The sequence below is a fragment of the Penicillium vulpinum genome (assembly GCF_028829585.1).
Source record: "Penicillium vulpinum strain IBT 29486 chromosome Unknown utg000002l_segment0_segment0, whole genome shotgun sequence".
Taxonomy (NCBI): Eukaryota; Fungi; Ascomycota; class Eurotiomycetes; order Eurotiales; family Aspergillaceae; genus Penicillium; species Penicillium vulpinum.
The window spans coordinates 1,737,965-1,761,122 of NW_026643242.1; the positions used below are offsets into that span (position 1 = coordinate 1,737,965).

Below are 23,158 nucleotides of genomic sequence, written 5' to 3' on the forward strand. Positions count from 1 at the left end.
AGCCACTCACATCCCGGCCACTTCCCATGTGGTCCCCCGAAAGTCTTGGCATTGACGGCTGGGGTCCCATCGACTTGGCCCGTGGGGTATACTGTCCCCTCTATAGGGACGCCACCAAGGCCAAACTCGACGGCCCACGGGCGCCAATCAACTCCTTGTTTGCCAGCACACTGAGAGTTCCCCAGATTTGATGGGATCTCAGTGTCACCACAATTGAGGATAAAGTAAATCCTGAGCACCGGAATATATCGCGATCATATATAAAGTACAAAGCACAAAGTACGGAGTATTTTTGTCAATTCCGTTTGTAAATCAACTATATTTAGAATCACTACTCTGTACTCTCAGACCGATATTTCAGTTCTTGTTGAAATCTTATATATTAAGTAGTCGTGTATGACATTAGCTTCTCTTGCTATATTTTTGTTGCTTATACCTCGTCTTAAGATACAAAACAACAAATCACGGAGAGTATGATGCTCGGTTGAATGAATTGCACCTTGATACTAAAATATCCAATAGTGGCCGTCTAGTCGAAAGCTGGTGAAGCTATCTATCCCGAACGTGTTGTCAATGAATGCGCGTCATGACGGCTATACTTCGAGAGAGCTTGACTGATATGCAGGAGGGAAAAAAGGGCAAGTGAATGAATGCTGCATGAATTGACTAATGTGACCCTAGGTTACCAAGGTCCAGTCTACCAGTTGGCGATCCCAGGGCGATTATGGTGCCAATTTTGTAACTGTTCTGGTATCCTTGAACAGTGACAGCCTCCAAGTCCATCGCATGGATGTATGAAATACTATCTGCGGCAATATACGCTTCCCTAATATGTCCTGTACAGTCATCCTGGACAAGGAATTCTGTTCCGTTATAGGTGACAGGAGTACCGGCTTCCAATGGTCTTTACAACTTTTGAGATCAGCTCGTAATAAAAGTCTTAGTGGTTTGAACTTACGTTGGAAAGAGTTTGAAGTTCGATCCGAGGACACCATGCATTATCCACCGAACAGCAACAGAATGATCGGCTGCAACCGCTTGAATGGGTTCGAAGTAATATATATTCCTTCCATCTACTTCGCGATCTTTCAACAAAGGCAGTAAACTCATTTCTGTTTGTCACGTTGGTGGCCGAGCTTCCATTGCCACTTGCTGATGGGAAGCTGTCAACAAAGAGAACAACATCCGGGTGGAAGCTAGTGTCAATGAGCAACAGACTTCCGCCCCAAACGGTGATGTAATTATCTAAAAAAACAGTCATGGTAACCATGGTAAGCACGGCTGGTGATATCGGGCCCGTAGCACAACGATCCAGCAAGAGCCCCTGAGTAGCCCAGCATAGAGTAGAGAGCAAAGTTCCAGATGAGACTAAACTTCATTGTGAAAGTATTGGTGGAAGCTGGATTGTTGTTTCAGAGCATTGTTCTGTTTTATCTTCTGGTTGAGTTGCGCTTGGAATTTTCCGTCTTTGTATACCTGTTCGAATACACTGCCACATCATCGAGCAGGTGTCTAGGTGGATCTCGAAATACGAAGGCTGAAACACCACTTCCAGTATATGGAGGATGGGATATGTATACCTGTGGGTGTGTTATCGCAGAATAACCGATGGTGAGGCAATGCAAAGCTTTTTTTTTAGAGTGATTGGATCAAAAGAATATTTTAGACCCTGAAAGAGATGACAACTCCGATGCTGCGCATAATGTTCCCTGTTCGGTTTAGCCCGAGGACTCTTGCGGCCCGACCAATTTAAAGTTATAGGGCTGATCCTTGGAACCGTGCGAGTCTGACGTAACTCCAATACTGGTCAGCAACAGAAGGCATAGGACATATGGCGATACTACACCATATACTCTTCCTGGATAGAAAAGGAATTAGTGGAGCATGCCTACTTTCACTACATATCACCCAGCCCAGTTTCCAATGCTTGGTGTCCCGGGGCATTCGAAGGCATGCCGTACCTGCCGGCGGCGCAAAAAGGGCGTAAGTATTATTTATGCATATAATCAAAAATACTCGTTGTGCATTGGAAAATAGCACTTCTGTTGACACTAGTCCAAGCCATTCGTCTCTTTTGGCTGACCTGGCTACCTCTGTCGCTCTTTCCCAGACTGCCCGCGAGTCTTGTCTCGAAGGGAACTTTTGGACATCTTACATCCCAAACAGTCAGTCTTTCTCGATTTTTAACAATACCCAGCGCGATCTAGGTGGCTCTCTCTGTATACTTCAAAATTTCCTACTGGAAAAGAACATTATACGCACTGCTCTCGGCGCAATGGCACTCAGTACTGCAGCGGCAGCAAATAATAACAGCAACCAACACTGGATGAAATAGCAGGGAGCAAAACTGCATATTACTGCCTTGTAGAAAATGCGAAAAGCATTAAGCTCCGGCAAGAAGCCTAGTCTGGAACTTCTCGGTGCTACACGAGTATTCAGTCTCTACGAAAACATCTTATTTGATCTCCGCTATTGAGAGACAGATCTTTTTAAAAAATCAACTGTTGGCTAATGTGGTTTATTCAGGCTATATAAGGAGGTGACTAGCAGACCCAAGATGTACAATCCCGCAGCTAAATGATTCATCATTCTGGAGAGATTCATCATTCTGGAGATCTTGCGCTTATCCTTTCCAATCCACCATCATTCTACGCTACCGGTCCTGCTCACAGACTGTTTGTTGATGGGTGGCTTCCCCATGTATTTAATCTATACCTCGACGATATTGTGTAGCACTAATACATGTACAGGTAATATGTGCACTCAAGGAACGAAAAAAACACGTTTTCAGTGAGCCAGTGTGGATGACTTATCCTTGGATTTATCACCCAAAGACAGGAAAAGACCTAAGTGTCAATTCCCAAGTAACATGGCGACAACTGAAATCGCAAACGGACACATACTGACACTCTACTGGGCATCGAGTATCATCGCTTACGGGATCTCGTGCACCATTTCCGATGAAGTATATGATTCTGTCGGTGTTGGTCAGGACGATTGCTGTCGCAATATAATACGCTGTGTCCAGTCATTCCTACACCCATCTATCGGTGCCTTTCGTCAATGCCTCGTCCCTTTCCTTTCCCATTGACAATAGCAGCTCGGCACTTCAAGTCAACCCAACCACCGAAATTACAAGAGGAAATTGATTAAATCCAGTCATTATGTGAGAACCCAGGTTTTATACCGATGCATCAGTTTATGTCAAGCATGCAACCACAAATTTTGAGTGGGCTAAAGAAAACATCTCAACTCAAAATTGGGGGATAGATACTTATTAGCTGGCACTTGCTATGGCTCAATAATAGTCTTCAATTTCGCTTTTCTGTTATCCTATATATTCCATTTTTAGATAACTCATTTGAAAGAACTTCATATTGCTAGAAATGCTATCTATTAAGCAAGATATAATCGTCGTCGATCGTTATAATCCTTCATTTTGGGATGTTGCTTCAAAAGAGAGTAAGAACATAATTGCTTCCTTGTTTCGGTATCCTCAGATATTAGTGAAAATTGACAATGGCGTTCGACCGTACGAGTTTGGCAAGTCAACATCAATTTTCTCAGTATCAAGAAGCATCCCTATCGTCTCCACATTGCCATGACATGCAGAAGAGGTGAGTGGACTTTTGCCATCATTAACGGTGGCTTTAACGCTGATGTTATTTCTCGCGAGAAGTGATTTCTCGGGAGTCGGCCTTTTTCGATTCGCTACACTGATGGGAGACGTCTTTCCATCTATTTCCCACACCATATCAGAAGTATCGTTTGCCACCTCTCGTAATAATTTGACCAGATCGGTGTTGTTGCCTCGGATGGCAATGACAAGTAGCGATTCTTGTTCGGGTCAAACTTTTGCGGATATTGTAGTAAACAGAGCCTGGCCATATATTCGTAGCCCCCTCGGGCAGCCGCAATCAAACTGAAAGAATCCAGTTCCACGCGAGTGTCTGCAAGTAGAATCTGAGCTAGCTCCTTATTTCCGTCGTAAAGAGCTTGGTGGATGGAGATAGAGATATCAAAATACTAATAACCAATTACAAACTCAGATGGAATGAATCTGACACTGCTCTTCTACACAGTTCAGCGTCAACAATTCAATTAAACAATTATGTGTAAGCTGCAGGTCTGACATCGGGAATCGTGAAGGAATATAAGACAAGGACTCTGTTAGGTAGAGTCGAAGGGAAGAAGTGTTACAGCACTCCAAATGCAGCAGAAGGCCTTCGAGTCGTGCGAGAAACTCGAATACCAAGGTATCAAAGATGAAATTCTAAACCCGACATAGAAACGCCAGAAAATTATGCATCCTCTGACTGGATTGTTTGCTGCGAGTAGAGACATAGTTAGTTTGGGAAACCAGCAGGTTAAGTTGAGGAAAGAAACGAACCACCAGCCAATCCATTCCCTCATTAATACCCTTGCCATCAATGGCAGAGCAAGCGACAATACTCCAGTTTCGGTCTCGCAGCTCTCCCAGTTTCAAAGCCTCCGAGATCTCGCCTGCACCCTTGGCACCGGGTTGATCCTGTTTGTTGGCAAACACTAGCAATGCCGCGTCGTGAAGTTCCTCCTCATTCAACATGGCGGCTAATTCATCTGCCGCGGTCCCTAACCGCTCAATATCTGTGGAGTCGATGACGAAGACCACAGCGGCGGTGTTGGCGTAGTAGCATCGCCAGTATGGGCGGATAGAAGTCTGGCCACCAAGATCCTAAAAGCCAGGAATGTTAGTTATGACCCGACCTGACACGAGGTTATGGACAGATAAAACATACCCAGACATTAAGATTGAGATTCTTATATGTGACTGATTCGACGTTGAAACCGATTGTAGGTATCGTGGTGACGACCTCACCAATCTGTGGGCGTAAGTTGTCAGCTCCACGAATCTCATTCAAATGTGCCAGAGAACCAAAGTCCCAAAGCCACAATATCTTACTTTGAGTCTGTACAGCAAAGTAGTCTTTCCAGCGTTATCCTAAATCATCAAAATAATGTTGGTTAGTTTCCTTGTCACACTAATGAGGCCCTGCTTTCCCCGCGTGGAACACATCGAGACACAACGTACAAGCCCTAGAATCAGGATCCGGATTTCCTTCTTGGACCAGAGAAGAGACCAGATACGCGATAGTGAACCTCCCATGTTGTGTATGATTAATCAGTGGGCGGGTTGTTCAATGTTGTCCAGTTCACAGGCTGTCCGGGCAAGTATGGAGCCAAGGATGATAGGTTGAGGGGCGCGCAAGTCGTATGGATTGAAACGAGGCAACCTTAGAAACTCGCTATGAGGTTACGATATAAGTAGAGAAGATAAAGATGAAAGAGAAGAAGGTACTGGTGGCAACCGCACTGGATGTTCTTTGGCCGATCGGCCTGTGCGGCGTGGGCGGTCAACCGGGGGATCATCATCTTGCGGGATTGAGCTCTCCTCATTTAGAAAACCCCATTGTCTTTTTCTCTCTGTCATATTCTGGACTTGTTTACCTTTATCGCCTTCTACACGGCTACCTCTCAATATCTCAAGTGCGAGTAGGGAACTCCAATCACATCCGGCGCACTCCCTAGATTTGCCGCGATTAGTCTCAATTGAAGACAGCCGACCACAGACCGATACCATCATGGTTGGAAAAAAGTCGGGCAAGGCCCTCCGAGATGAGGGTAAGATAACCCGACTGAGGTGGTGGAATATGCCTGTCAGCAACAGAGTAGCTAATACTTGACATAGGCCTGGAGCGGACTGACAATAACATGGAACTATCCAGCTGGCCGCAGATCCCAGCAATCAACCAGAAGAACTACTACACGTACATATACCTGAGCCGATATCTGCCGCATGGATTCAATGCTGATTGCGCTATATAGTGACTACCTGAAACGAGATGATCAAAACCTCGCGTTCCGACTCCAAAACGAGGAAGCAAGGACAAAAATGACCAAGAAAGCGAAGGATCACGACCGTGCCCTCGCTATGGCCAAGACTGAGACCGCGGAAGGCGAGGGAGAAGGAGATGGCGACGCCCACATGGAGGATGCGGAGGAGACCCCGACCGAGATGGCTGGCTCCAAGGTTATTATCATCCATATGGGCAGTCAGAATCTCCGGATTGGACTTGCTAGCGACGCACTGCCGAAGACCTTGCCAATGGTGATTGCGAGAAAAGCAGCCACTAGCGAGTCCGAAGACCATGATGAACCTAAACCCAAGAGGTTTAAACACGATGATGGCTCTGAAATGGAGCCCGAGAAGGCCTTTGGATCTGAAGTATGTCTAGTGCAATTCTATTGAGATGGCTGTGTACTAATTTTCCTGCTAGTGGTCGTCTCATTTCAATCGCATGTCTGCAGATTTGAAGGTGCACATGCGACAGAACAAGCGAAGAATGCTTCCAAACTCTAAGGAGATGGTTGTTAACTATAACCGCAGAACCGTGCCAGAAATTATCTCTGAACACAATGATCCAATGCGTGCTGAATGGACCGAGATCTCTAATCCCCCACCAGAGTATATCGTCGGACAGCCGGCCCTGCGGGTACCAGATTCTTCAAAACCTCGATACAAACTGTACTGGCCAATCCGGAATGGTTGGTGCAACGAGAAGGATTATACAAGCAAGAGGTCTCTCTTCCTGGATATCTCATTGATTGTCGAAGACGCGATCAAGAACCAGCTTCACTTGACGAGCAAGAAGGATTGGACACAGTATTCGTGTGTGTTCGTCATCCCGGATCTCTACGATAAGTCCTATGTCACCCAAATCTTGGACATGTTGATGCGAGAATTTGCATTCGCTCGGGTATGTTTCATCCAAGAGAGTTTGGCAGCCACCTTTGGTGCCGGCTTCACCTCGGCATGTGTTGTCGATATTGGAGCGCAGAAGACTTCGATCTGTTGTGTGGAAGAAGGCATGTGTATTGAGAACTCCCGAGTGAACTTGAAGTTTGGTGGCCAAGACGTGACCGAAACGTTCGTCAAGATGATGCTGCACGATCATTTCCCCTACGCCGACATCAACCTACGGCGTAGACACGACTTCCTTCTGGCTGAAGAGCTTAAGAAGAACATCTGCACAATGAACGAAGCTAGCGTTTCTCCACAAGTCTTTGACTTCCACCTTCGTGTGGCAGGCCAAGATACACGAAAGTATACTTTCAAGGCTTTTGACGAAGTTCACCTTGCGCCAATGGGTGTTTTTGAGCCTGTTATTTTCGACAACTCTGACAAAATTATTGGAAGACGGACCTTGATTGATCGTTCTGTTGACATCTACGATGGATCGCCCAATGATCCTACTTCCGCGGCCCAGTCAGAGATTTTGACCGCCATGGCCCCTCCCCTCCCCTCTCATAGCAAGACAAATGGCGACTCTCACTTGGCAGTGCCGGATGTCCAGACCACACCAAGCCGGCCTCAACACCCTCATGCTTTAAGCAAAGTTCAAGATCTGGAGGGCACACCTCGATCCTCGGTCGCTGGTTCGCCAGCACCCGAGAATACAGGGACCTCCCAAGCAGGAGGCACAAGCACGCCCGCTGCCACGGCTGCTGCAGCCCAGGCTCCCCGCCCTCCTGCGGTGGAAGATCGAGATGATATCATGCCTGTGTTTGCTCTGGACAACGCTATCCTGACCTCTATTGCCCACGCGGCTCGCTCGGACGAGAAGAAGATGCGAGATTTCATCGGTGGTATCATGGTAGTCGGTGGCGGCAGCTTGACTAGCGGGTTCCATCTCTTCCTAGAGGAGCGACTACAGGCTCTCCGCCCTGGCTTCTCAAAGGAGATCATGATCGGGACTCCACCCAGAGACCTTGATCCCCAGGTCGTTGTGTGGAAGGGAGCCAGTATTTTCGGCAAACTGAGCGGTACAAACGATAGTTGGATTGGAAGACTGGAGTATGACCGACTTGGTCCCCGGTTAATGGCGTACAAGTGCATGTGGGCCTACTGAGTGCACTTTGGCAGATTTATTTATGGTATTATGAGAATTCGGCGTGGGAGTTGCATGTTTTTGATTACTGTCAAAAGGAGTTTCAATTTTTTCCCCTAATACAATGGAGTACCTTGAATATCGTAATCGATAATTACATGCGCTAAAAGGAACCTTGGAAAGAACCTGAAAAGCCCGGGATCAGATACAAGTGTTGTCCTGAGGTTGGATAAAATGCACGCACTTCCTCTTCCAACGTTCTCCTTCCTATAATTTTTTCGCTTTTCCACGTGATCATTTCTGTAATTCCACGCATATCGCCTTCAATACAGTGGATAAGCGGTAAGTGTAGGCAGAATAATGGTTCTCAGGCTCAGCTCCGGAGTTGGTCTGTATGGGCAGCTTTTGCCAATTCCTTCAGCTCCATTTGTGGTCAGTCTGGATAATCCTCTTCTACTGGCGAGCTGAACCACCGGATTCTGGTAATATTGCCACTTTTTCTCACTACTGCTGTCCTTGCCTTTCTACAAGCCATTGACTTTCCTCTCGCGGTAGGTTTGCGACCAATTCCCTCGCATCCATTCTGAATCGAGCTCTTATACTAACTGGCTACTGTAAAGTCGTGGCACCATTGCTGTTTGCCAATAATATAGAGGCGACAACATCCCAGTTCATTGCAGCCTATTCCAGTCTATTATAGTAAGCTTTCGTCCCCTCAGTCCAGGTGTACGCTGAGTTGCTAATGCGCAATTAATCTGCCAGTCGACTGCGCGAGCAAATAATACGACAAGATGTCTTCCAAATCCAAGAAGGATCAGTCATCCGGTGGCTTTCACCAGGAATACATTGCGTCCCTCCGTTATCGCAATGATCTCCCTCCCCCGGACATGCCCCCCAAGTTCCTCGATATCCCACACGAGGGACTAAGTCGCTTCCTCACTCCCGGTTTCGCATCAAACCTGGCACGCCGTGAGGAGCCCAACATTGAAGTCGATGCCGAAGGTGGAATGCCAATTGACCTTGTCGGTATTCCGGGATTACATTTGGGCGATGAGAGTGGTATGTCAACGCAGAATCTCCTACAATTGCATGACTGCAACTAACATCCCACTAGCTATTATGGCACCTGAGAACCCTCAGCCTATGGACCCCGCGGACCTTCCCCTTCTCATGACTATTGACCAACTCCGAAACCCTGCCCCAAGGAATACGAATGTCAGTTTCCTCCGCCGTACACAGCACATCGGTGTTGATCGCAGTGCCGGAGATGGATCGCGCCCTGCACCCATCAAAGCACAGTCACGCACTGCGAAGAAAGGAAAGCCTCCCGTGGATGACCCGAAGCATGTTAAGAAGTTCATCCAAAAAGGATTCGATATTGCCTACCCCCAGAGCAAGCACACTGGAGACGACACCGATAGCCATATCCGTGGTCTCCCCCCCACAAAGGCAGAACTTAATGCTTGGGCTAATCCCGTTCACCCTGAAAATCCGAAGCTGAAGCCAGTCGGTTTCTTCCCTGTGATGCCTGACCTGGAAGGGTTCCCAGATCCTGGTGGTTACCTTCAATTCAAGTTTGATAAGGCGCCTTTGACAGCCATCTCAGGCAAGCGGGACAGGCGTATGGATGTTGGTATTTTGACACCAGTCGCGCCCGAGCAGCGCGTTTGCCAGGAGCATGAATCTAAAGTGCACCTTCACAACACAAATCCTGCTCTCTATGCCCACCCGGGCCCAGTTCCTTATGACTACCAGCTCTTCCTTCCAGAGAAGCCCCAATCTGTCAAGAAAATTGATGCAAGCATGAACTTGTCCAACCCAAACAGAGACAGCGAAGACCTCTACACCAACGAGGGCGCTGAGGGCAACAAGTTCCACCGTTATGATCGTATTCGCACTTATGCCACCAGTGCCCAGGTATTCAACACTGAGCAAAAGGACATCGCTTTGACGCTCTTCAAACCCAAGGATGGTGACACCAGACAATTGGCCGCTTACTACTACCCAATCTCCGGCAAGGCTCGCCTCAAGCCTGAGCGTTCCCGCACCATTGCCCAGGCTGGTCTCGCCCCCACTTCTACCCAGCAAGAAGAGCACGAGGAACGGGTTGACCAGATGCAGGTGGTGATGCGTGACCCCAATGAGGCTGAGATCTACAAGCGTGCTTTGACCCGTCTGCGCATCGATCCGAAGTTTGCAAGCAGCATGCCACCCGAGCCTGTTGCTCAAGAAGAGGAGCAACCATTGGAGAACGAGGATGCAGAGAGGCCGGCCGATGAGGATACTCGCATGAGCGATGACGAGTAGATGTTCACGGCTTTCTATTATGTATTATGGATCTTTCTTTGAACATTACAATCTTGAAGTTTCTGCCTAGGTAGTTTCCCATGGGTCTGGCGTCCGAGCAATGGAAAATGGCGTTTTGTATAGTCCATCGCTTATCAACGTACGGAGTAGTCATGTACACAATTAATCCTCTCATGAATTTGTAAATATAGTTGTATATCATCGAATACAAGAGGAGTCGGCTGCATATGCCACCTCCGCCCTGAACGACAATGGACTTAATAAGCTGGTATATATCTGGCCCGTAGGAATGTCTTTTTTGGATGTCGTTTTCTTTTCGGCGTTATAGCTATAGATTACGGATGACATAGACACGCCGGGATTGTCACTTTACGAGTATATAAAGCTATAAAAAGTTTAGACCGTACTCAGTCTTGTTGTCCTCCTCGGGCATCAAATTCATCTTCCGTTTACTCATAAATGATCAAGCGGCCTTTCTCTTATACTTAAGCATAATCTATTATTGGTATATTAAATTCATATATATGCTCTATACCTATATATGCGAACGAAGAGCGCTTTTCATTCATATTAGCTTATTTTGCTATAATTCTTTTTTTTTCTCTTCTCTTCTCTTATCTTCTCTTCTTGTTAACTGATATATATTAAATAAATGACAAGAGTGCTTCATATGTATATCTGCAATGTCGAGCCAGAGGCCGGGAATACAGGGCTGGTACTGCATATATTTGCCTCCATGCCTCATGGTTTCAGGAAATGGTCTTCCCTATAAGCACACTGTGGTCAATGACAGACGATATTGAGGCTTGGTCTTTCCCTCCTATTCAAACTTCACTCAATGGTCTCTTTTTCCTCTTATCCTGTACTTGTCACCTCTTTCTTTCTGCCAAGTCTCCTCTTCAACCAAAGTAGTGTTTCACTATCACCTGCTTCTTCTTCTTCGTCCTCGCATTTGATAGCACATGCTCGCCACAATCACAACTCTTAATCTTGCAACCTACATTCACACAGTGGATGGACGCCTTCCCTTGATTTCCAAAATGGGGTTGCTGGACCTTCTCATCGAGCTAATCCCTTATGATCGAGCAACATCTTCCCACGCAAGCCGATTTCTCTGCCTTGATGAGATGCCATCCCTGTATGGTTACTATTCTCCGAACGAGACTTTACGACCGAACTAAGGGGGCTGAAGTTGACTCCAATTTGAGATGGGTGTGTGAAAGGGGGAGTTAAGGCCTGGCTTCTGCGATGCTTAGCATGGATGGTCCTGTACCATTGATCATTGCTGCAATCCATGGTCAACTCAATATGGGGAATCTCCTCATCAACCACGATCCAACAACCATCAACTACATACCAGACTCAACAGAGAATAAATGTACCGCCCTCATGGGCGCCACGATCCAAGGATTGCGATGTTCCTCCTCGCCTAATCAGACCTCGATCCAGAGAGGCGAAGTTCATATTTTACCTACAGAACGATACATAAATTGGATTCTCATCTTCATCTCCTACCTAAACTGCCTAATCTGCTCAAATTCGAGATCCTTCCAAATATACCTTTGTATTTGCTAACTGATTCTGCTTATCTTTGAATCCTTCCTCGAACCCCCGCATCTGCGATACGACTAATGCCGCCTATCGGATCAGACCTCAATTACCGAACTATTTAAACCAAGCATCCTAAACATCGCAGTATTTCTTAAGGACGTGATCTTGAATATTCATAGATCAATATGTCGATCGCTCCAATCCCCCCAATTCAAATCGCTGCGGTTATCGCACCCAAAAGTACCACTGTCTCCGCAAAGGTGGGGATCAAGAGCAATCGTCCGGTGCCAACTCCAGGAAAAGGCGAAATCCTCGTCAAGCTCGAATTTTCTGGGGTATGCCACTCGGATCTTCATAGCATCCGCGGTGACACGCCCATGTTGACTGATGTCGCGGGTCATGAGGGTATTGGAAAAGTAGTCAAAGGTAAGAACTATCGTTGCATCGGGTTGAACGCAGTCCAGAAGTATACATACTAACATTCATCTAGTCGGACCAGAAGTTGATGAGGAGCAGTGGATTGGAACGCGGGTTGGTATCAGGTCTGTCTCCTTTGTCGCCAATTGGCTGAGGTTATGCTGACGCTGAAGTCATTTTCACTATTAGATGGCTCTACAGCTCGTGTCGCCAGTGCGAGATTTGTGAGGTCAACCATACCGTATGCCCGTATCAGAAGAACTCTGGTGCAGTAAGTTGTTAATCACCGCAAATCATGTGTCTCCCACCATCGTCTCTGTTACTGATTACATTGATGGTTTACAGAATGTACCTGGAACCTTCCAGCGTAAGTCTTTGATCTTTCCGTGTGGTCATCGATTCCATTGGAACACTTCTAATATCATGCCTCAGAGTATATTGTCAGTCCAGCACTCCATGTGACAAGGATTCCGGAGCAGCTTTCACCAGATAGTGCAGCACCTCTTCTGTGTGGTATGTTTTTCCCATTGGTATTTCGCCGATACAAACGCTCATCACCGTTCACAGCTGGAATTGCGATGTACTCTTCCATTATGAAGACCAAGACTCGCCCAGGGGACTACCTTGCCATTCTTGGTGCTGGAGGTGGCCTTGGTCATATGTATATTCCCCAGCTTTTAATGACCACATGCTTTGTTTTCTGACAAAGATACTTTCTGTAGGGGAATTCAAATTGCCGTTAAAAAGGGTCTCAAGGTCATTGCGATTGACAGGTATGTGATATCTCAAGTTGGACATTTTCTATCACCTTGATAACAAACTAACATCCTGGTGCTTCTGAAGCGGAGGTAAGAAAAAGGAACTATGCCTTTCGCTTGGGGCTCAGGAATTCCTGGACTACCGCGAAGTCGACATTGTCCAGGCAGTCAAACAAAAGACAACCTTTGGTGTACACGCTGTGATCTGCACTGCCAACGGTGAGCGATCATACGAACAGAGTATGCATATGTTGCGTCCTTTTGGCACACTGGTCTGCGTCGGTATTCCCAACAAGCCATTCAACCTTCCAGCTACTCCATTTGATATGATTGTCAAAGGTGGGTTTTCTCTACTATTTATTCAATTCAAAACATGAACCAGTCTGACCAACCGATACAGGTCTCACTATTGTCGGGAACTCTGCAGGAACAGCGGATGAGATGGAGGAGATGATGGCTATGGCTGTAGCTGGCGATGTGAAGGCACACATTGAAGTCTTCGAGTTAGACGATATCAACGATGTGTTGGACTCTATGGAGCGCTCGGAGATTAATGGCAGAGTGGTCTTGAGAATCCCTCAGTAGGTGCGATGGCTGACATACTTCTTATGTATGTATGGCATAGTCCTAAGATATTTTTGGTCTTGACAATGAAGGAAATATCATTATTTTCATTTAGTGTGCGGCGTTTGTTGGTTGGTTATAGAGGCTGTCAATACTATAACCCAAAAATAATAAAAAATAAAAAATAACACAATTCAACCCCCTCTAGAACCGTAATCGGTCGATTCCTAGGGCTCCTGGGCATTCGCCTTTTTGCTACAGACTGATATTCACACACTGCCCTACTTTTGTTACATAAATTGACGGAAAAGAAGAACGAGGGTTTTTTAGTATAGGCACGTCACTCAAACACTCATGAGGAATTATACTTATTTCGAAAGAAGTGAAATGAATGACTGGTGCATAATTGTTGACAATTTCTCTCTTCATGGACGGGATTATAAAGCGAAGTAAAAATGAAGCAACCAGCGCAATTTTTTGTAAGGATATGCTTGTACCTGTATCTCACCATTGTAATTTTGGATTGTGCTGTTTAGCAAGGCTGGGAAGGCATGATATGTGTTTTTTGGACAGTGCTTCGGCCCGTCATTATCTAGTTTCTAGATAGGTGAGCACATTGGCGTAAAGACCAAGACACATCGTCTAGTACAAGAGGATTGGAATATTATAGGAATAATTCTACATAGAACATCCCGCTCTCAGTAGCATACTGATACCTTTCATATGGAAGACGAGGCCATTCACTGTCGTGCCTCAGACTAGGCAGATTCGTTGCTTGCCATCTAGTTACAAGGTAGCCATAGATTTTAGGCCTTCATGTCAGGTCTTTCACGATATGGAGATACAGTCGATTCAATAATAGAAACTCATTGTATAGAATTGCTCTTGCTATACCTCTCATATATGATCATTTCGAATCAATTCCTAGACTTCCCCAGACCCCCTATCCACCCTCGCCCGGAAACCCTTTCTGCAATGACCACTGCCAGGCAACTCACCATTAACCCTTCAAGAATCCCATCCGAATCAGCATCAAGCTCAGCGATAACATTCAGGGAACCGAAAATTTGTCGATCAGTTCTATTCTGCCACACCGCAAGAATATCATCTGGTTTATCCGCAGCAAAGAACTTAAGATTGCCGTTTCCATCACTAGGGGCGGAGGCCTTCCCTTCAGTTTCAAGGAGAGACAATGCAGTCTTGGATCCTTTCCAGTAGAATGTTTTGACAGGCTCACCATTAGTAATACTAACACGGTAAGTCCTACCAACTCCCTCCCGAACGATGTCCAGCGAGCAGTGCTTGAAAAGGCCTGGGAAACCTTCCTCGGAGCCTAGAAGCTCATTTTGAAGTGCATTAGGGCTTACTTGGCGGAATATGTCTACCGTCACATGGAGACTTAACAGACCCTCAAAGCCACGGTAGTGAATGTGCGCGCGGTGGTCTTGAGGTTTAGGAGAAGGGTCTTTTCGGCTACGTACGACATTGCCACCAGAGTAAAGATCAAACGAGGCTGGTAGATACAGGCCTTGGCGATACCAGGGGATGCGCAAGGTGTGATATACTGGGCTTGGAGATTGAGCAAGTCCCCCAGAAGGGTGAATCTGAAGGCAAAAGCTGAAGGCATTTGTACCGAGTGCTACCTGCATGAATTGATGAGCATTATCTGAATTTATGAGGGTTATGGCCAGATAGAAATGCATCCATACCAGGCTGCTAACATACATCTTTGAAAACGTTGAATGAACGGTAGGGCTCCTTCGCACGATGTAGTTGAGACGCTGCTTCTGGAATAGCACTTTCTCGAGCAGAGAAGTCATCTTCCTCGTCGAAACAGACATGGTCAAACCCCACCGCTGAAGAGTTGGTTGTTCTTCCTTGTGTGCTCATTCTGGCTGGGGTTTTCGGCGCACGATTCTGTGTTGAGAGTAACCAACAAGACGAAGACTTGAGATGAGTCTCTGCTCAGATATTGGGGAAAGCTAAAATTCACAATAGGTGGGAGGTAGAAGTTGAGTTGGTCATAACTGGGCGTTGCCCGATACGAGCTCGTGATAATTGAAGCTAGGATCGTCAGTGAATATATTTCATTCATTCTACATAGAAAGGTTGGATTTTTTTTTTTTTTTTCAAGATATACGGATTAAAATTATTTTGAAGCACCTTGCAGTCGCCAACAATCACTAAAGTCATAACTGAAGAAAAGTACGGGGTAGAGAAAGTGAACAACTGCAGCAGCATAAGGCTACCGCTCTAGAGATTCTGCAGGCCCTATAGCCACCGCCCGGATTGTGCAGCAAAGAACCCGCACCCATCCTCGAGAACCGTAAGGGACGTGCGAGAACCTCGGATCGTGCTCAATTACAATTGTAAGTGATTTATCAGGTGCATATTGACCTGTATGTACTGTCCCAATTGGCTAGCTTACAATACAAAATGATTGAAGCTTTACTAGCTCCACAGTGACAATCCTCTTTCAATCGCAAGTACTAACCGCCATGTAGGTTCGATCGGGCGTTGCTCCGCCTGCGAAGAGAATTAGATCCGTATACAATTAAAATGGCTTGTAACTCCGCAACAATGGCCTGGAGAGCTAGCGTCCGGGCTCGTGCCCTTCCTACCTCCCGCTTCACCCAACGGCCGTCGGCATTGCTATCAAAGCGGGCCCAGCGCTACCCCGGTGCTTCACGATATGCCTCGGATTCAGCCGCAGCTAAGGAGACAGCGAAGGAAGCTACACAAGAGGCCGCCAAGGAGATCCCTCGCAAAGCGGGCCGTAGCTCTAAGAAGGCCTTGTACGGTACCTCGTTGGCCTTGACCTTGCTAGTGGGCTACATCTATGGAACCGATACCAGAGCCAGTATCCACAGATACGCTGCTGTGCCCTTGATCCGCCTCTTGTGGCCCGATGCGGAGGATGCGCACCACATTGGCGTGGAATACCTGAAGACGCTCTACCGGTATGGTCTTCACCCGCGCGAGCGTGGCGACCCGGATCGTGACGGTGTCCTGGCAACTGAGGTAATGGCATTCCAAACTCCATCGATTGCCTACCACTGACGATATCCGTCTCCAGGTCTTTGGCTACACCCTCTCCAACCCTATCGGTATCTCCGCTGGTCTGGACAAGCACGCCGACGTCCCCGATGCGCTTCTCGACATCGGTCCCGCCATCGTTGAGGTAGGTGGCACCACCCCTCTGCCACAGGAAGGCAACCCGAAGCCCCGAGTATTCCGTCTGCCCTCGCAACATGGCATGATCAACCGCTACGGCCTCAACTCCAAGGGCGCCGACCACATGGCCAAGGTGCTGAAGCAGCGTGTATCTGACTTCGCCTACGCTGCCGGATTTGGCCTGCACGAACAATCTGTGCAGCGCGTCTTGGACGGCGAAGCCAACGTCCCACCCGGAAGTCTGGTCCCGGGCAAGCTTCTCGCCGTGCAAGTTGCCAAGAACAAGCTCACACCCGACGGAGACATCGAAGCCATCAAGCGCGACTACGTCTACTGTGTGGACCGAGTGGCACCGTACGCCGACATCCTCGTCGTGAACGTCTCTAGCCCCAACACTCCCGGCCTACGTGACCTCCAAGCCGCCGCACCCCTCACAGCAATCCTGACTGCGGTCGTGGCATCCGCTAAGAGCGTCGAGCGCAAGACCAAGCCCTACGTGATGGTCAAGGTAAGCCCGGATGAGGACTCTGACGAGCAGATCTCCGGCATCTGCGAGGCGGTCTGGAACTCCGGCGTTGACGGTGTCATCGTCGGCAACACCACCAACCGTCGGCCCGACCCCGTGCCCCGGGGCTTCGTCCTCCCTGCCGAGGAACAGAAGACCCTGAAGGAAACCGGCGGTTACTCCGGTCCCCAACTGTTTAGTGGTACCGTTGCGCTTGTCGCCCGCTACCGCGCCCTGCTTGACCAGGGACCCCCGTCGCCTGCGACGGACTCAGATAAGTTTGAGCTTCCGCGGAAGGTTATTTTCGCTTCCGGCGGTATCACTACGGGTAAGGAGGCGCGCGAGGCTCTCAATGCCGGCGCTTCGGTCGCTATGATGTACACCGGCCTTACCTACGGTGGTGTTGGCACTGTCACTCGGGTCAAGCAGGAGTTGCGTCAGGAGCTGCAAAAGAAATAAGCGGTGTGAACTATGATTCTTGTCTCTTATTATTCTCATTTGGTCTTTGATAGATCCTGTAAATAACATGGATATGAATAAGAAAAGTACGTAATATTCCACGTTGGTCATTTGATATGATTTTCTCGTCCGAGAGATTCAATTGACTGGAATTATGAGTGGAATAACCTAGTCAGGCAGTACCGGGAAAGAAATGAAAAAGGGGATGTAAGCGGCATACCTAGAGTTATATAATTAACCCGGATTACTCGATCAGTGCAAAACCAGAGTCCACAGTAAAACCCACATGGAGCACGGAGGTGGACCGATAGTTAGCTTCACGACATTGCAAGCCTATGGAAGCTGTCGAAGCTAAAAACAGCCTTAAAAGTCATCTGAGAGGTAAAATCTCGATCGGCCGCGTGACAGGTTAAATCGAGAAAACCGGGGAAGTTCTCCATTTGGTGTGGGGTTGCCCGTCTTCGGCTTTCCCTAGATGGGCTTCCCGAGAGCTGCCGTGAGAGCTTCCGTGAGAGCTCGAACTCTCGAGATGCCCACTTTTTGTTCTGATAACTGGTATTGTCTAGATCTGTGGTTTTTTTGGGCTTTTTCCAAGGTTCTTTCGGTTTATGTGTTATGTAATTTTCCGTATAACCAAGACGAGGAACCGTATAGTGTGAAACACAATACCGTAAACAATGCACCTGTATAATTCAAAGACACAATGTTAAGGTGTCAAGGTGTCGAAGAACAATACCTGGAATGCATAATGTGGCCGTATAAAGCCAACAGCATCATCACGCGACAGCCAGCGTCTCCTCCACCTCACGGACAACTTCACGCACACCGTCAATTTGATGCGCAAATCTGCCCAAAAACATCCCATCAACAGCTTGACCGAGGCCGCCCTTTCCCCAAAGACCAGGCCCCGCACTGCCCCCGTACAAGACACGAGCCGTACCCTGCCGGGCACCAATAACAGCCCGGATGCCCTGCACAACAGCAGCAACGTGATCAACGCCCGCCGGCTTCGGCTGACCAATAGCCCAGACAGGCTCGTAAGCAAAGATAACGGGCGCGTCGTCCGGGATGGCACTCAGCACTGCGCGCACCAGCACCGCGCACTCGGTCACAGCCTGACCGACTGCTTCCGAGGCGACGGGGCCCGGGGCGGTCACCTCGCCGACGCAGACAAGCGGAACCATATGCTGCGCACAGGTTGCGGCGGCCTTGCGGGCGGTTTGCTCATCTGACTCGTTGAAGATGGACCGGCGTTCGGCGTGGCCTAGTTCGACGATTGAGCAGCCTAGTGCGTGGATCGAGGCTGGTGAGACTTCGCCTGTGTATGCGCCTTGGGGTTCCCAGAAGCAGTCCTGCGCGCCGAGGAGGAAGGGGGAGGGGGATGGGGAAATCCCGCTGCTGGTGAGTTTGGCTTCGTACTCTTTGATGATCTCGGCGCAGGGCCAGATGGTTAGGAAGTCTGGAATTAGAGCGAGGAGGAGTTTGTCACGGTTTTCTGGGTGGACGATCTCGTTGGATGGGTTGAGAAGTTCGCGAAGATAGGTGAGTGTACGTTCTGGGGTGAAGTACATCTTCAGGGAGATGAGGAGGAGCTTCTCTGGGAGAATTGGGTAAGTTGACGCCATAGTGATGGTGATGAGGGGGTGTTGCAAAAGTTGAGTGATTGTTTTGTTTATGGATTAACTCTCGGGAGGGGGGGATAGGCTTAGCGTTCCCGTCCGAGTCTCGGAAAAGTTGCTTTAGAAAGTGAAATGCTAGCAATTCCAAGTATTTCCAAGGATTTCCAAGTTTTTACCATCTTGGAAGGTAATACATATAGGTGTCAATGCGCCGCATTAGCGGCATTTCTGTACTCCGATGTCCCATCAGGTTAGTGCACAATACATGGAGGCATTATTCAGAGTACACTATTGCGTACGGAGTATGTGATGTCACATTCGTCCAATTAGTTCAGGGATGTAAGAGACCATTAGTACTCAATACCGGAATCCAATGTTGACAAGACCATGATAGACCAATCAAATCCAATGTAGTATTTATCACATACAGAACCCCAATCATAGAAATGAAAATCCGATCCTGGTATTCTACTTGGAACTTTGCATACACATAGATCATAAAGTGTCTGCTATATCCCATGTGTCTATTATTAAAGCACGATGTGCAATGTATAGCATCATACAGTGTAGATCCAAAAGGAAAATCCGGAGTACATACAATCCAGAAGAACCGGGGAGTTGCCGGGGACCAACAAGGAGATAGTGGAGTTGGAAAGTGGATAAGGCAATGAGGCAATGCACATCAATTATGGGGGTTTAGCGTCGGGGGACGATAGCACGACAACCCGTACTTATTTACATTTCGACCTTTGGGAAATCAAGTGTAGAGGTTCAGTGGAGATAGAATATCCTATATGGAGTATTTTCTCATATCTCTTATATCTACCATATCCAATGCCGAGTTTGAAGAATGCCATTGAACCCGGTTTCGGGTTATGAGGTCAATTCGATAATCCAATAATTCCATAATGCGACAATTCCCCTCTTCCCGTCTGTGGGTGAAATGCGGCCAAGGCCATAAATGCCATAGTGTATTCCTAGACATACGAGGTATGCCCAGGCCTTAGCCATAGAAACCAATCCTGGCGAGATAAAAAAGATTAAACCAAGACCTCCGGCCCTTGGCCGTGAGGCACCAGTATTTGAAAAGGAAGTTAAACCGACATGTCTGTGCAAAAAAAAGCCACAGCCGTCTTGCCTACAATAGTGTTCACCACTGACATCGATGGCTTGAGGGTTTAGCAGAAAGTGAAAGCTTGGGGCTGTAATCTAAGCCAGCGCCGGCGAGGTTTAATAAAAACATCCCGTGTAATACGAGGTAAGAGACCTGTATGGCCCAAAACAAGGCTCCTAAAGTATCCGACCTCGGTTTAACCTCGTTTTGGAGCTGACCACTCATAGCACGTTATTCGGTGCTATGATGCTGAGGCGGGCCACCCCGGACACAGGAAATACGCGTAACAATATCAAGCCCGGAAGACAATTCGAGTTTACTGGTGGAGAACGGCTGTGTTAGATAGATGATTCTGTCAAATGCAAGGATTGGCCGGGGCCTTTGCAAAGGAGAGAGGGGAAGAGCTGAAAACAAAAGATATAAAGACCCCTTGGTGTACTCTCAAATTAGGATTTCTTTTCTGTATAACAATTCCTCTATCTCTATCATCTATCTGATTCAATTCATACTCTTCTTTGTACATTCTTCATACCCTTGTCTATACCTTCATCATGTCTACTCCCTTCCGCATTGTCATGGCCTGCGACGAGGCCGGTGTCCCATACAAGGATGCTATCAAGGCCACTCTCGAGAAGAACCCTCTTGTCGCTGAAATCATTGATGTCGGTGTCAACTCATCCTCTGATAAGACCGCCTATCCTCACCCTGCCGTCGAGGGTGCTAAGCTCATCACGGAGGGCAAGGCTGACCGTGGCCTCTTCATCTGCGGCACTGGTCTGGGTGTTGCTATCGCTGCCAACAAGGTGCCCGGTATCCGAGCTGTGACTGCCCACGATCCCTTCTCTGTTGAGCGTTCCATCCTGAGCAACGACGCTCAAGTCCTGTGCATGGGTCAGCGTGTCATCGGTGTCGAATTGGCTAAGAAGCTCGCTACCGATTGGCTCAACTACCGCTTCGATCCTAAGTCTGCCTCTGCTGCCAAGATCCAGGCTATCACCGACTATGAGACCCAGTTCCGCGCTGCTGCTTAGACTGTCTTTCTCTTACGTCTTGTCTTATCGATACCCGAACCGCTTTGGATGTGTTGAAGACCCGACTGGTTTTTTTCTGCAAACTTGCCAACCTTTCGACAGAGCATGACCTGTCAAATTCCATCGACTTGTCTGTACGATTGTTATGTCTTTCTTTCTCACAGCGCATGATACCACGAACCTTATGTTACTTCCGCTTCCAGATTGGATTAGAAGATCACATAGATATGTACATAGTGAATGAAATAGCTATATTCAACTTCATCTGAAAATAATACGCTGTAGAATAACTATATCCATGACTGTGCAGTCCATCAAGCTGACTCAGACCTTCTGCGGGGATCTATGAGTTTCCATATGCAATTGTTTCATGCGATTTGGATGAACTCACAAAGACACCATAAAGGTACCTAGACTCAGCGATTGCAGATCAAAAAGTCCTTAAATTCCCATCAGCTTTCACAAACTACAATTATATCCACTCCTATCACTGCTGAGGTCTATATGGTGGACCGCCCCACATTGGGGAATAGATCACTGACACGGGGGGAAACCTAAGGCCTCACTCACACATAAATCATGGCCCAAGAACTCAAAGCCAAGGGCAATGAGCTCTTCAAAGCAGGAGACTACAGCGGTGCTGAAGACTTCTTTTCCCAAGCGTGAGCTATCACATCCGACCCCTCCGACGCTTCCGACTCCCCAACCACCCCTCACTACCCAAACCAAAGTCGTAAACCCATCATTCAAATCCCCCAAAACTAACAACCTCACCATGGAATAGAATCCAAAAGAACCCCCGCGATGCAACCTTCTTCTCAAACCGCGCGATAACCCGAATCAGGCTCGCCAAGTGGGCCGACGTCGAACATGACGCCCGCGCCGCGATCGAACTCTACGGTCTTAAGAACCCCGTCGCCCTAAAGAGCCACTTCTACCTCGCGCAGGCACTCCTAGGCCTACAGCGCCCACAGGAAGCGCACGACGTCGCGTCCGAAGCATATCAACAGAGTCTCGCAACGAAGAATGCCCAGTCGGAGAATCTGTCGCGGATAGTCCTGCGCGCGAAGCAGCAGATCTGGGCTGCGCGCGAGACTGCCCGAATACGCGAGCTGAATCAAACTCTGGGTTCTGTCGAGGCACTCGTTGAGGCTGATGTGACACGTGCGCTGGCGGAGCTGCAGGGTCGTTTGGAGCGCGGGGAGATCGGAGAGATCGGGTTTGGGGAGGATCAGAAGGCGCTGCGGGAGGATGCGGAGAATAAGATTAACAATTTGAGGGAGGCATTTCGTATTGCTTCGAAGGGAGAGGTTCAGGAAAGGGTATGTTTTGAACTTGGGTTTTCTGAGGTTGGGTGTTTGTTGACGTTTGGGTTTGATTTTAGGTTGTGCCTGACTATCTCATTGATGGTATCACATTTGAGATCATGCATGACCCTGTTATTACACCATCTGGAGTCAGTTTCGATCGCTTGGGTATCACTAAGTATATTGAGAAGTCGGGCGTTGATCCTTTGACTCGGGCCCCTGTCAGTGTCCATGATCTGCGGAACAATTATGCGCTCAAGTCGGCCTGCGAGGAATTCCTCAAGAACAACGGATGGGCGGTGGACTGGTGATCGCTCTCTCTCTCTCTTGGAATTCCTCGAATTTGTACATAGGGTAATTCCTTTTCTTTCTTCTGGTGCATAGCGAGTGATTTCCACAGTGGTTGCATGTGGCGTGGTTCTTG

General features: G+C 47.9%; 10 protein-coding genes across 10 annotated transcripts; 6 read left to right on the forward strand and 4 right to left on the reverse strand.

Moving 5' to 3' along the window:
• Positions 1 to 666: 666 nt before the first annotated feature.
• On the reverse strand, positions 667 to 1,379 carry N7479_003726 (uncharacterized protein; the record flags this gene model as incomplete). The annotated part of the gene is made up of 4 exons (XM_057251423.1): positions 667 to 904; positions 959 to 1,037; positions 1,078 to 1,245; positions 1,268 to 1,379. 4 exons carry the CDS (start codon positions 1,377 to 1,379, stop codon positions 667 to 669), a joined length of 597 nt encoding a protein of 198 aa, XP_057110748.1.
• A 2,922-nt stretch (positions 1,380 to 4,301) lies between these two features.
• N7479_003727 (ADP-ribosylation factor family protein) lies at positions 4,302 to 5,146 on the reverse strand (the record flags this gene model as incomplete). Its single annotated transcript, XM_057251424.1, has 5 exons — positions 4,302 to 4,328; positions 4,391 to 4,714; positions 4,779 to 4,862; positions 4,943 to 4,981; positions 5,072 to 5,146. The coding sequence occupies 5 exons, from the start codon at positions 5,144 to 5,146 to the stop codon at positions 4,302 to 4,304; spliced, it is 549 nt and encodes a 182-aa protein (XP_057110749.1).
• A 475-nt stretch (positions 5,147 to 5,621) lies between these two features.
• Positions 5,622 to 7,949, forward strand: N7479_003728 (putative chromatin remodeling complex subunit (Arp8); the record flags this gene model as incomplete). Its single annotated transcript, XM_057251425.1, has 4 exons — positions 5,622 to 5,661; positions 5,729 to 5,807; positions 5,866 to 6,265; positions 6,318 to 7,949. The coding sequence occupies 4 exons, from the start codon at positions 5,622 to 5,624 to the stop codon at positions 7,947 to 7,949; spliced, it is 2,151 nt and encodes a 716-aa protein (XP_057110750.1).
• A 770-nt stretch (positions 7,950 to 8,719) lies between these two features.
• On the forward strand, positions 8,720 to 10,235 carry N7479_003729 (uncharacterized protein; the record flags this gene model as incomplete). Its single annotated transcript, XM_057251426.1, has 2 exons — positions 8,720 to 8,987; positions 9,043 to 10,235. The coding sequence occupies 2 exons, from the start codon at positions 8,720 to 8,722 to the stop codon at positions 10,233 to 10,235; spliced, it is 1,461 nt and encodes a 486-aa protein (XP_057110751.1).
• Positions 10,236 to 11,971: 1,736 nt separating this feature from the next.
• N7479_003730 (zinc-dependent alcohol dehydrogenase) lies at positions 11,972 to 13,546 on the forward strand (the record flags this gene model as incomplete). The annotated part of the gene is made up of 9 exons (XM_057251427.1): positions 11,972 to 12,212; positions 12,277 to 12,328; positions 12,393 to 12,474; positions 12,549 to 12,570; positions 12,636 to 12,716; positions 12,771 to 12,864; positions 12,926 to 12,976; positions 13,047 to 13,300; positions 13,362 to 13,546. 9 exons carry the CDS (start codon positions 11,972 to 11,974, stop codon positions 13,544 to 13,546), a joined length of 1,062 nt encoding a protein of 353 aa, XP_057110752.1.
• An 896-nt stretch (positions 13,547 to 14,442) lies between these two features.
• On the reverse strand, positions 14,443 to 15,484 carry N7479_003731 (uncharacterized protein; the record flags this gene model as incomplete). Its single annotated transcript, XM_057251428.1, has 2 exons — positions 14,443 to 15,168; positions 15,251 to 15,484. Coding segments are annotated over 2 exons (960 nt in total), but the record flags the coding sequence as incomplete, so codon positions are not given.
• A 600-nt stretch (positions 15,485 to 16,084) lies between these two features.
• N7479_003732 (dihydroorotate dehydrogenase 2) lies at positions 16,085 to 17,663 on the forward strand (the record flags this gene model as incomplete). Its single annotated transcript, XM_057251429.1, has 2 exons — positions 16,085 to 16,546; positions 16,602 to 17,663. The coding sequence occupies 2 exons, from the start codon at positions 16,085 to 16,087 to the stop codon at positions 17,661 to 17,663; spliced, it is 1,524 nt and encodes a 507-aa protein (XP_057110754.1).
• A 776-nt stretch (positions 17,664 to 18,439) lies between these two features.
• On the reverse strand, positions 18,440 to 19,288 carry N7479_003733 (triose-phosphate isomerase; the record flags this gene model as incomplete). Its single annotated transcript, XM_057251430.1, has 1 exon — positions 18,440 to 19,288. One exon carries the CDS (start codon positions 19,286 to 19,288, stop codon positions 18,440 to 18,442), a length of 849 nt encoding a protein of 282 aa, XP_057110755.1.
• A 1,659-nt stretch (positions 19,289 to 20,947) lies between these two features.
• Positions 20,948 to 21,427, forward strand: N7479_003734 (RpiB/LacA/LacB family sugar-phosphate isomerase; the record flags this gene model as incomplete). Its single annotated transcript, XM_057251431.1, has 1 exon — positions 20,948 to 21,427. One exon carries the CDS (start codon positions 20,948 to 20,950, stop codon positions 21,425 to 21,427), a length of 480 nt encoding a protein of 159 aa, XP_057110756.1.
• A 579-nt stretch (positions 21,428 to 22,006) lies between these two features.
• On the forward strand, positions 22,007 to 23,045 carry N7479_003735 (putative U-box domain protein; the record flags this gene model as incomplete). The annotated part of the gene is made up of 3 exons (XM_057251432.1): positions 22,007 to 22,089; positions 22,212 to 22,749; positions 22,812 to 23,045. The coding sequence occupies 3 exons, from the start codon at positions 22,007 to 22,009 to the stop codon at positions 23,043 to 23,045; spliced, it is 855 nt and encodes a 284-aa protein (XP_057110757.1).
• Positions 23,046 to 23,158: the final 113 nt, after the last annotated feature.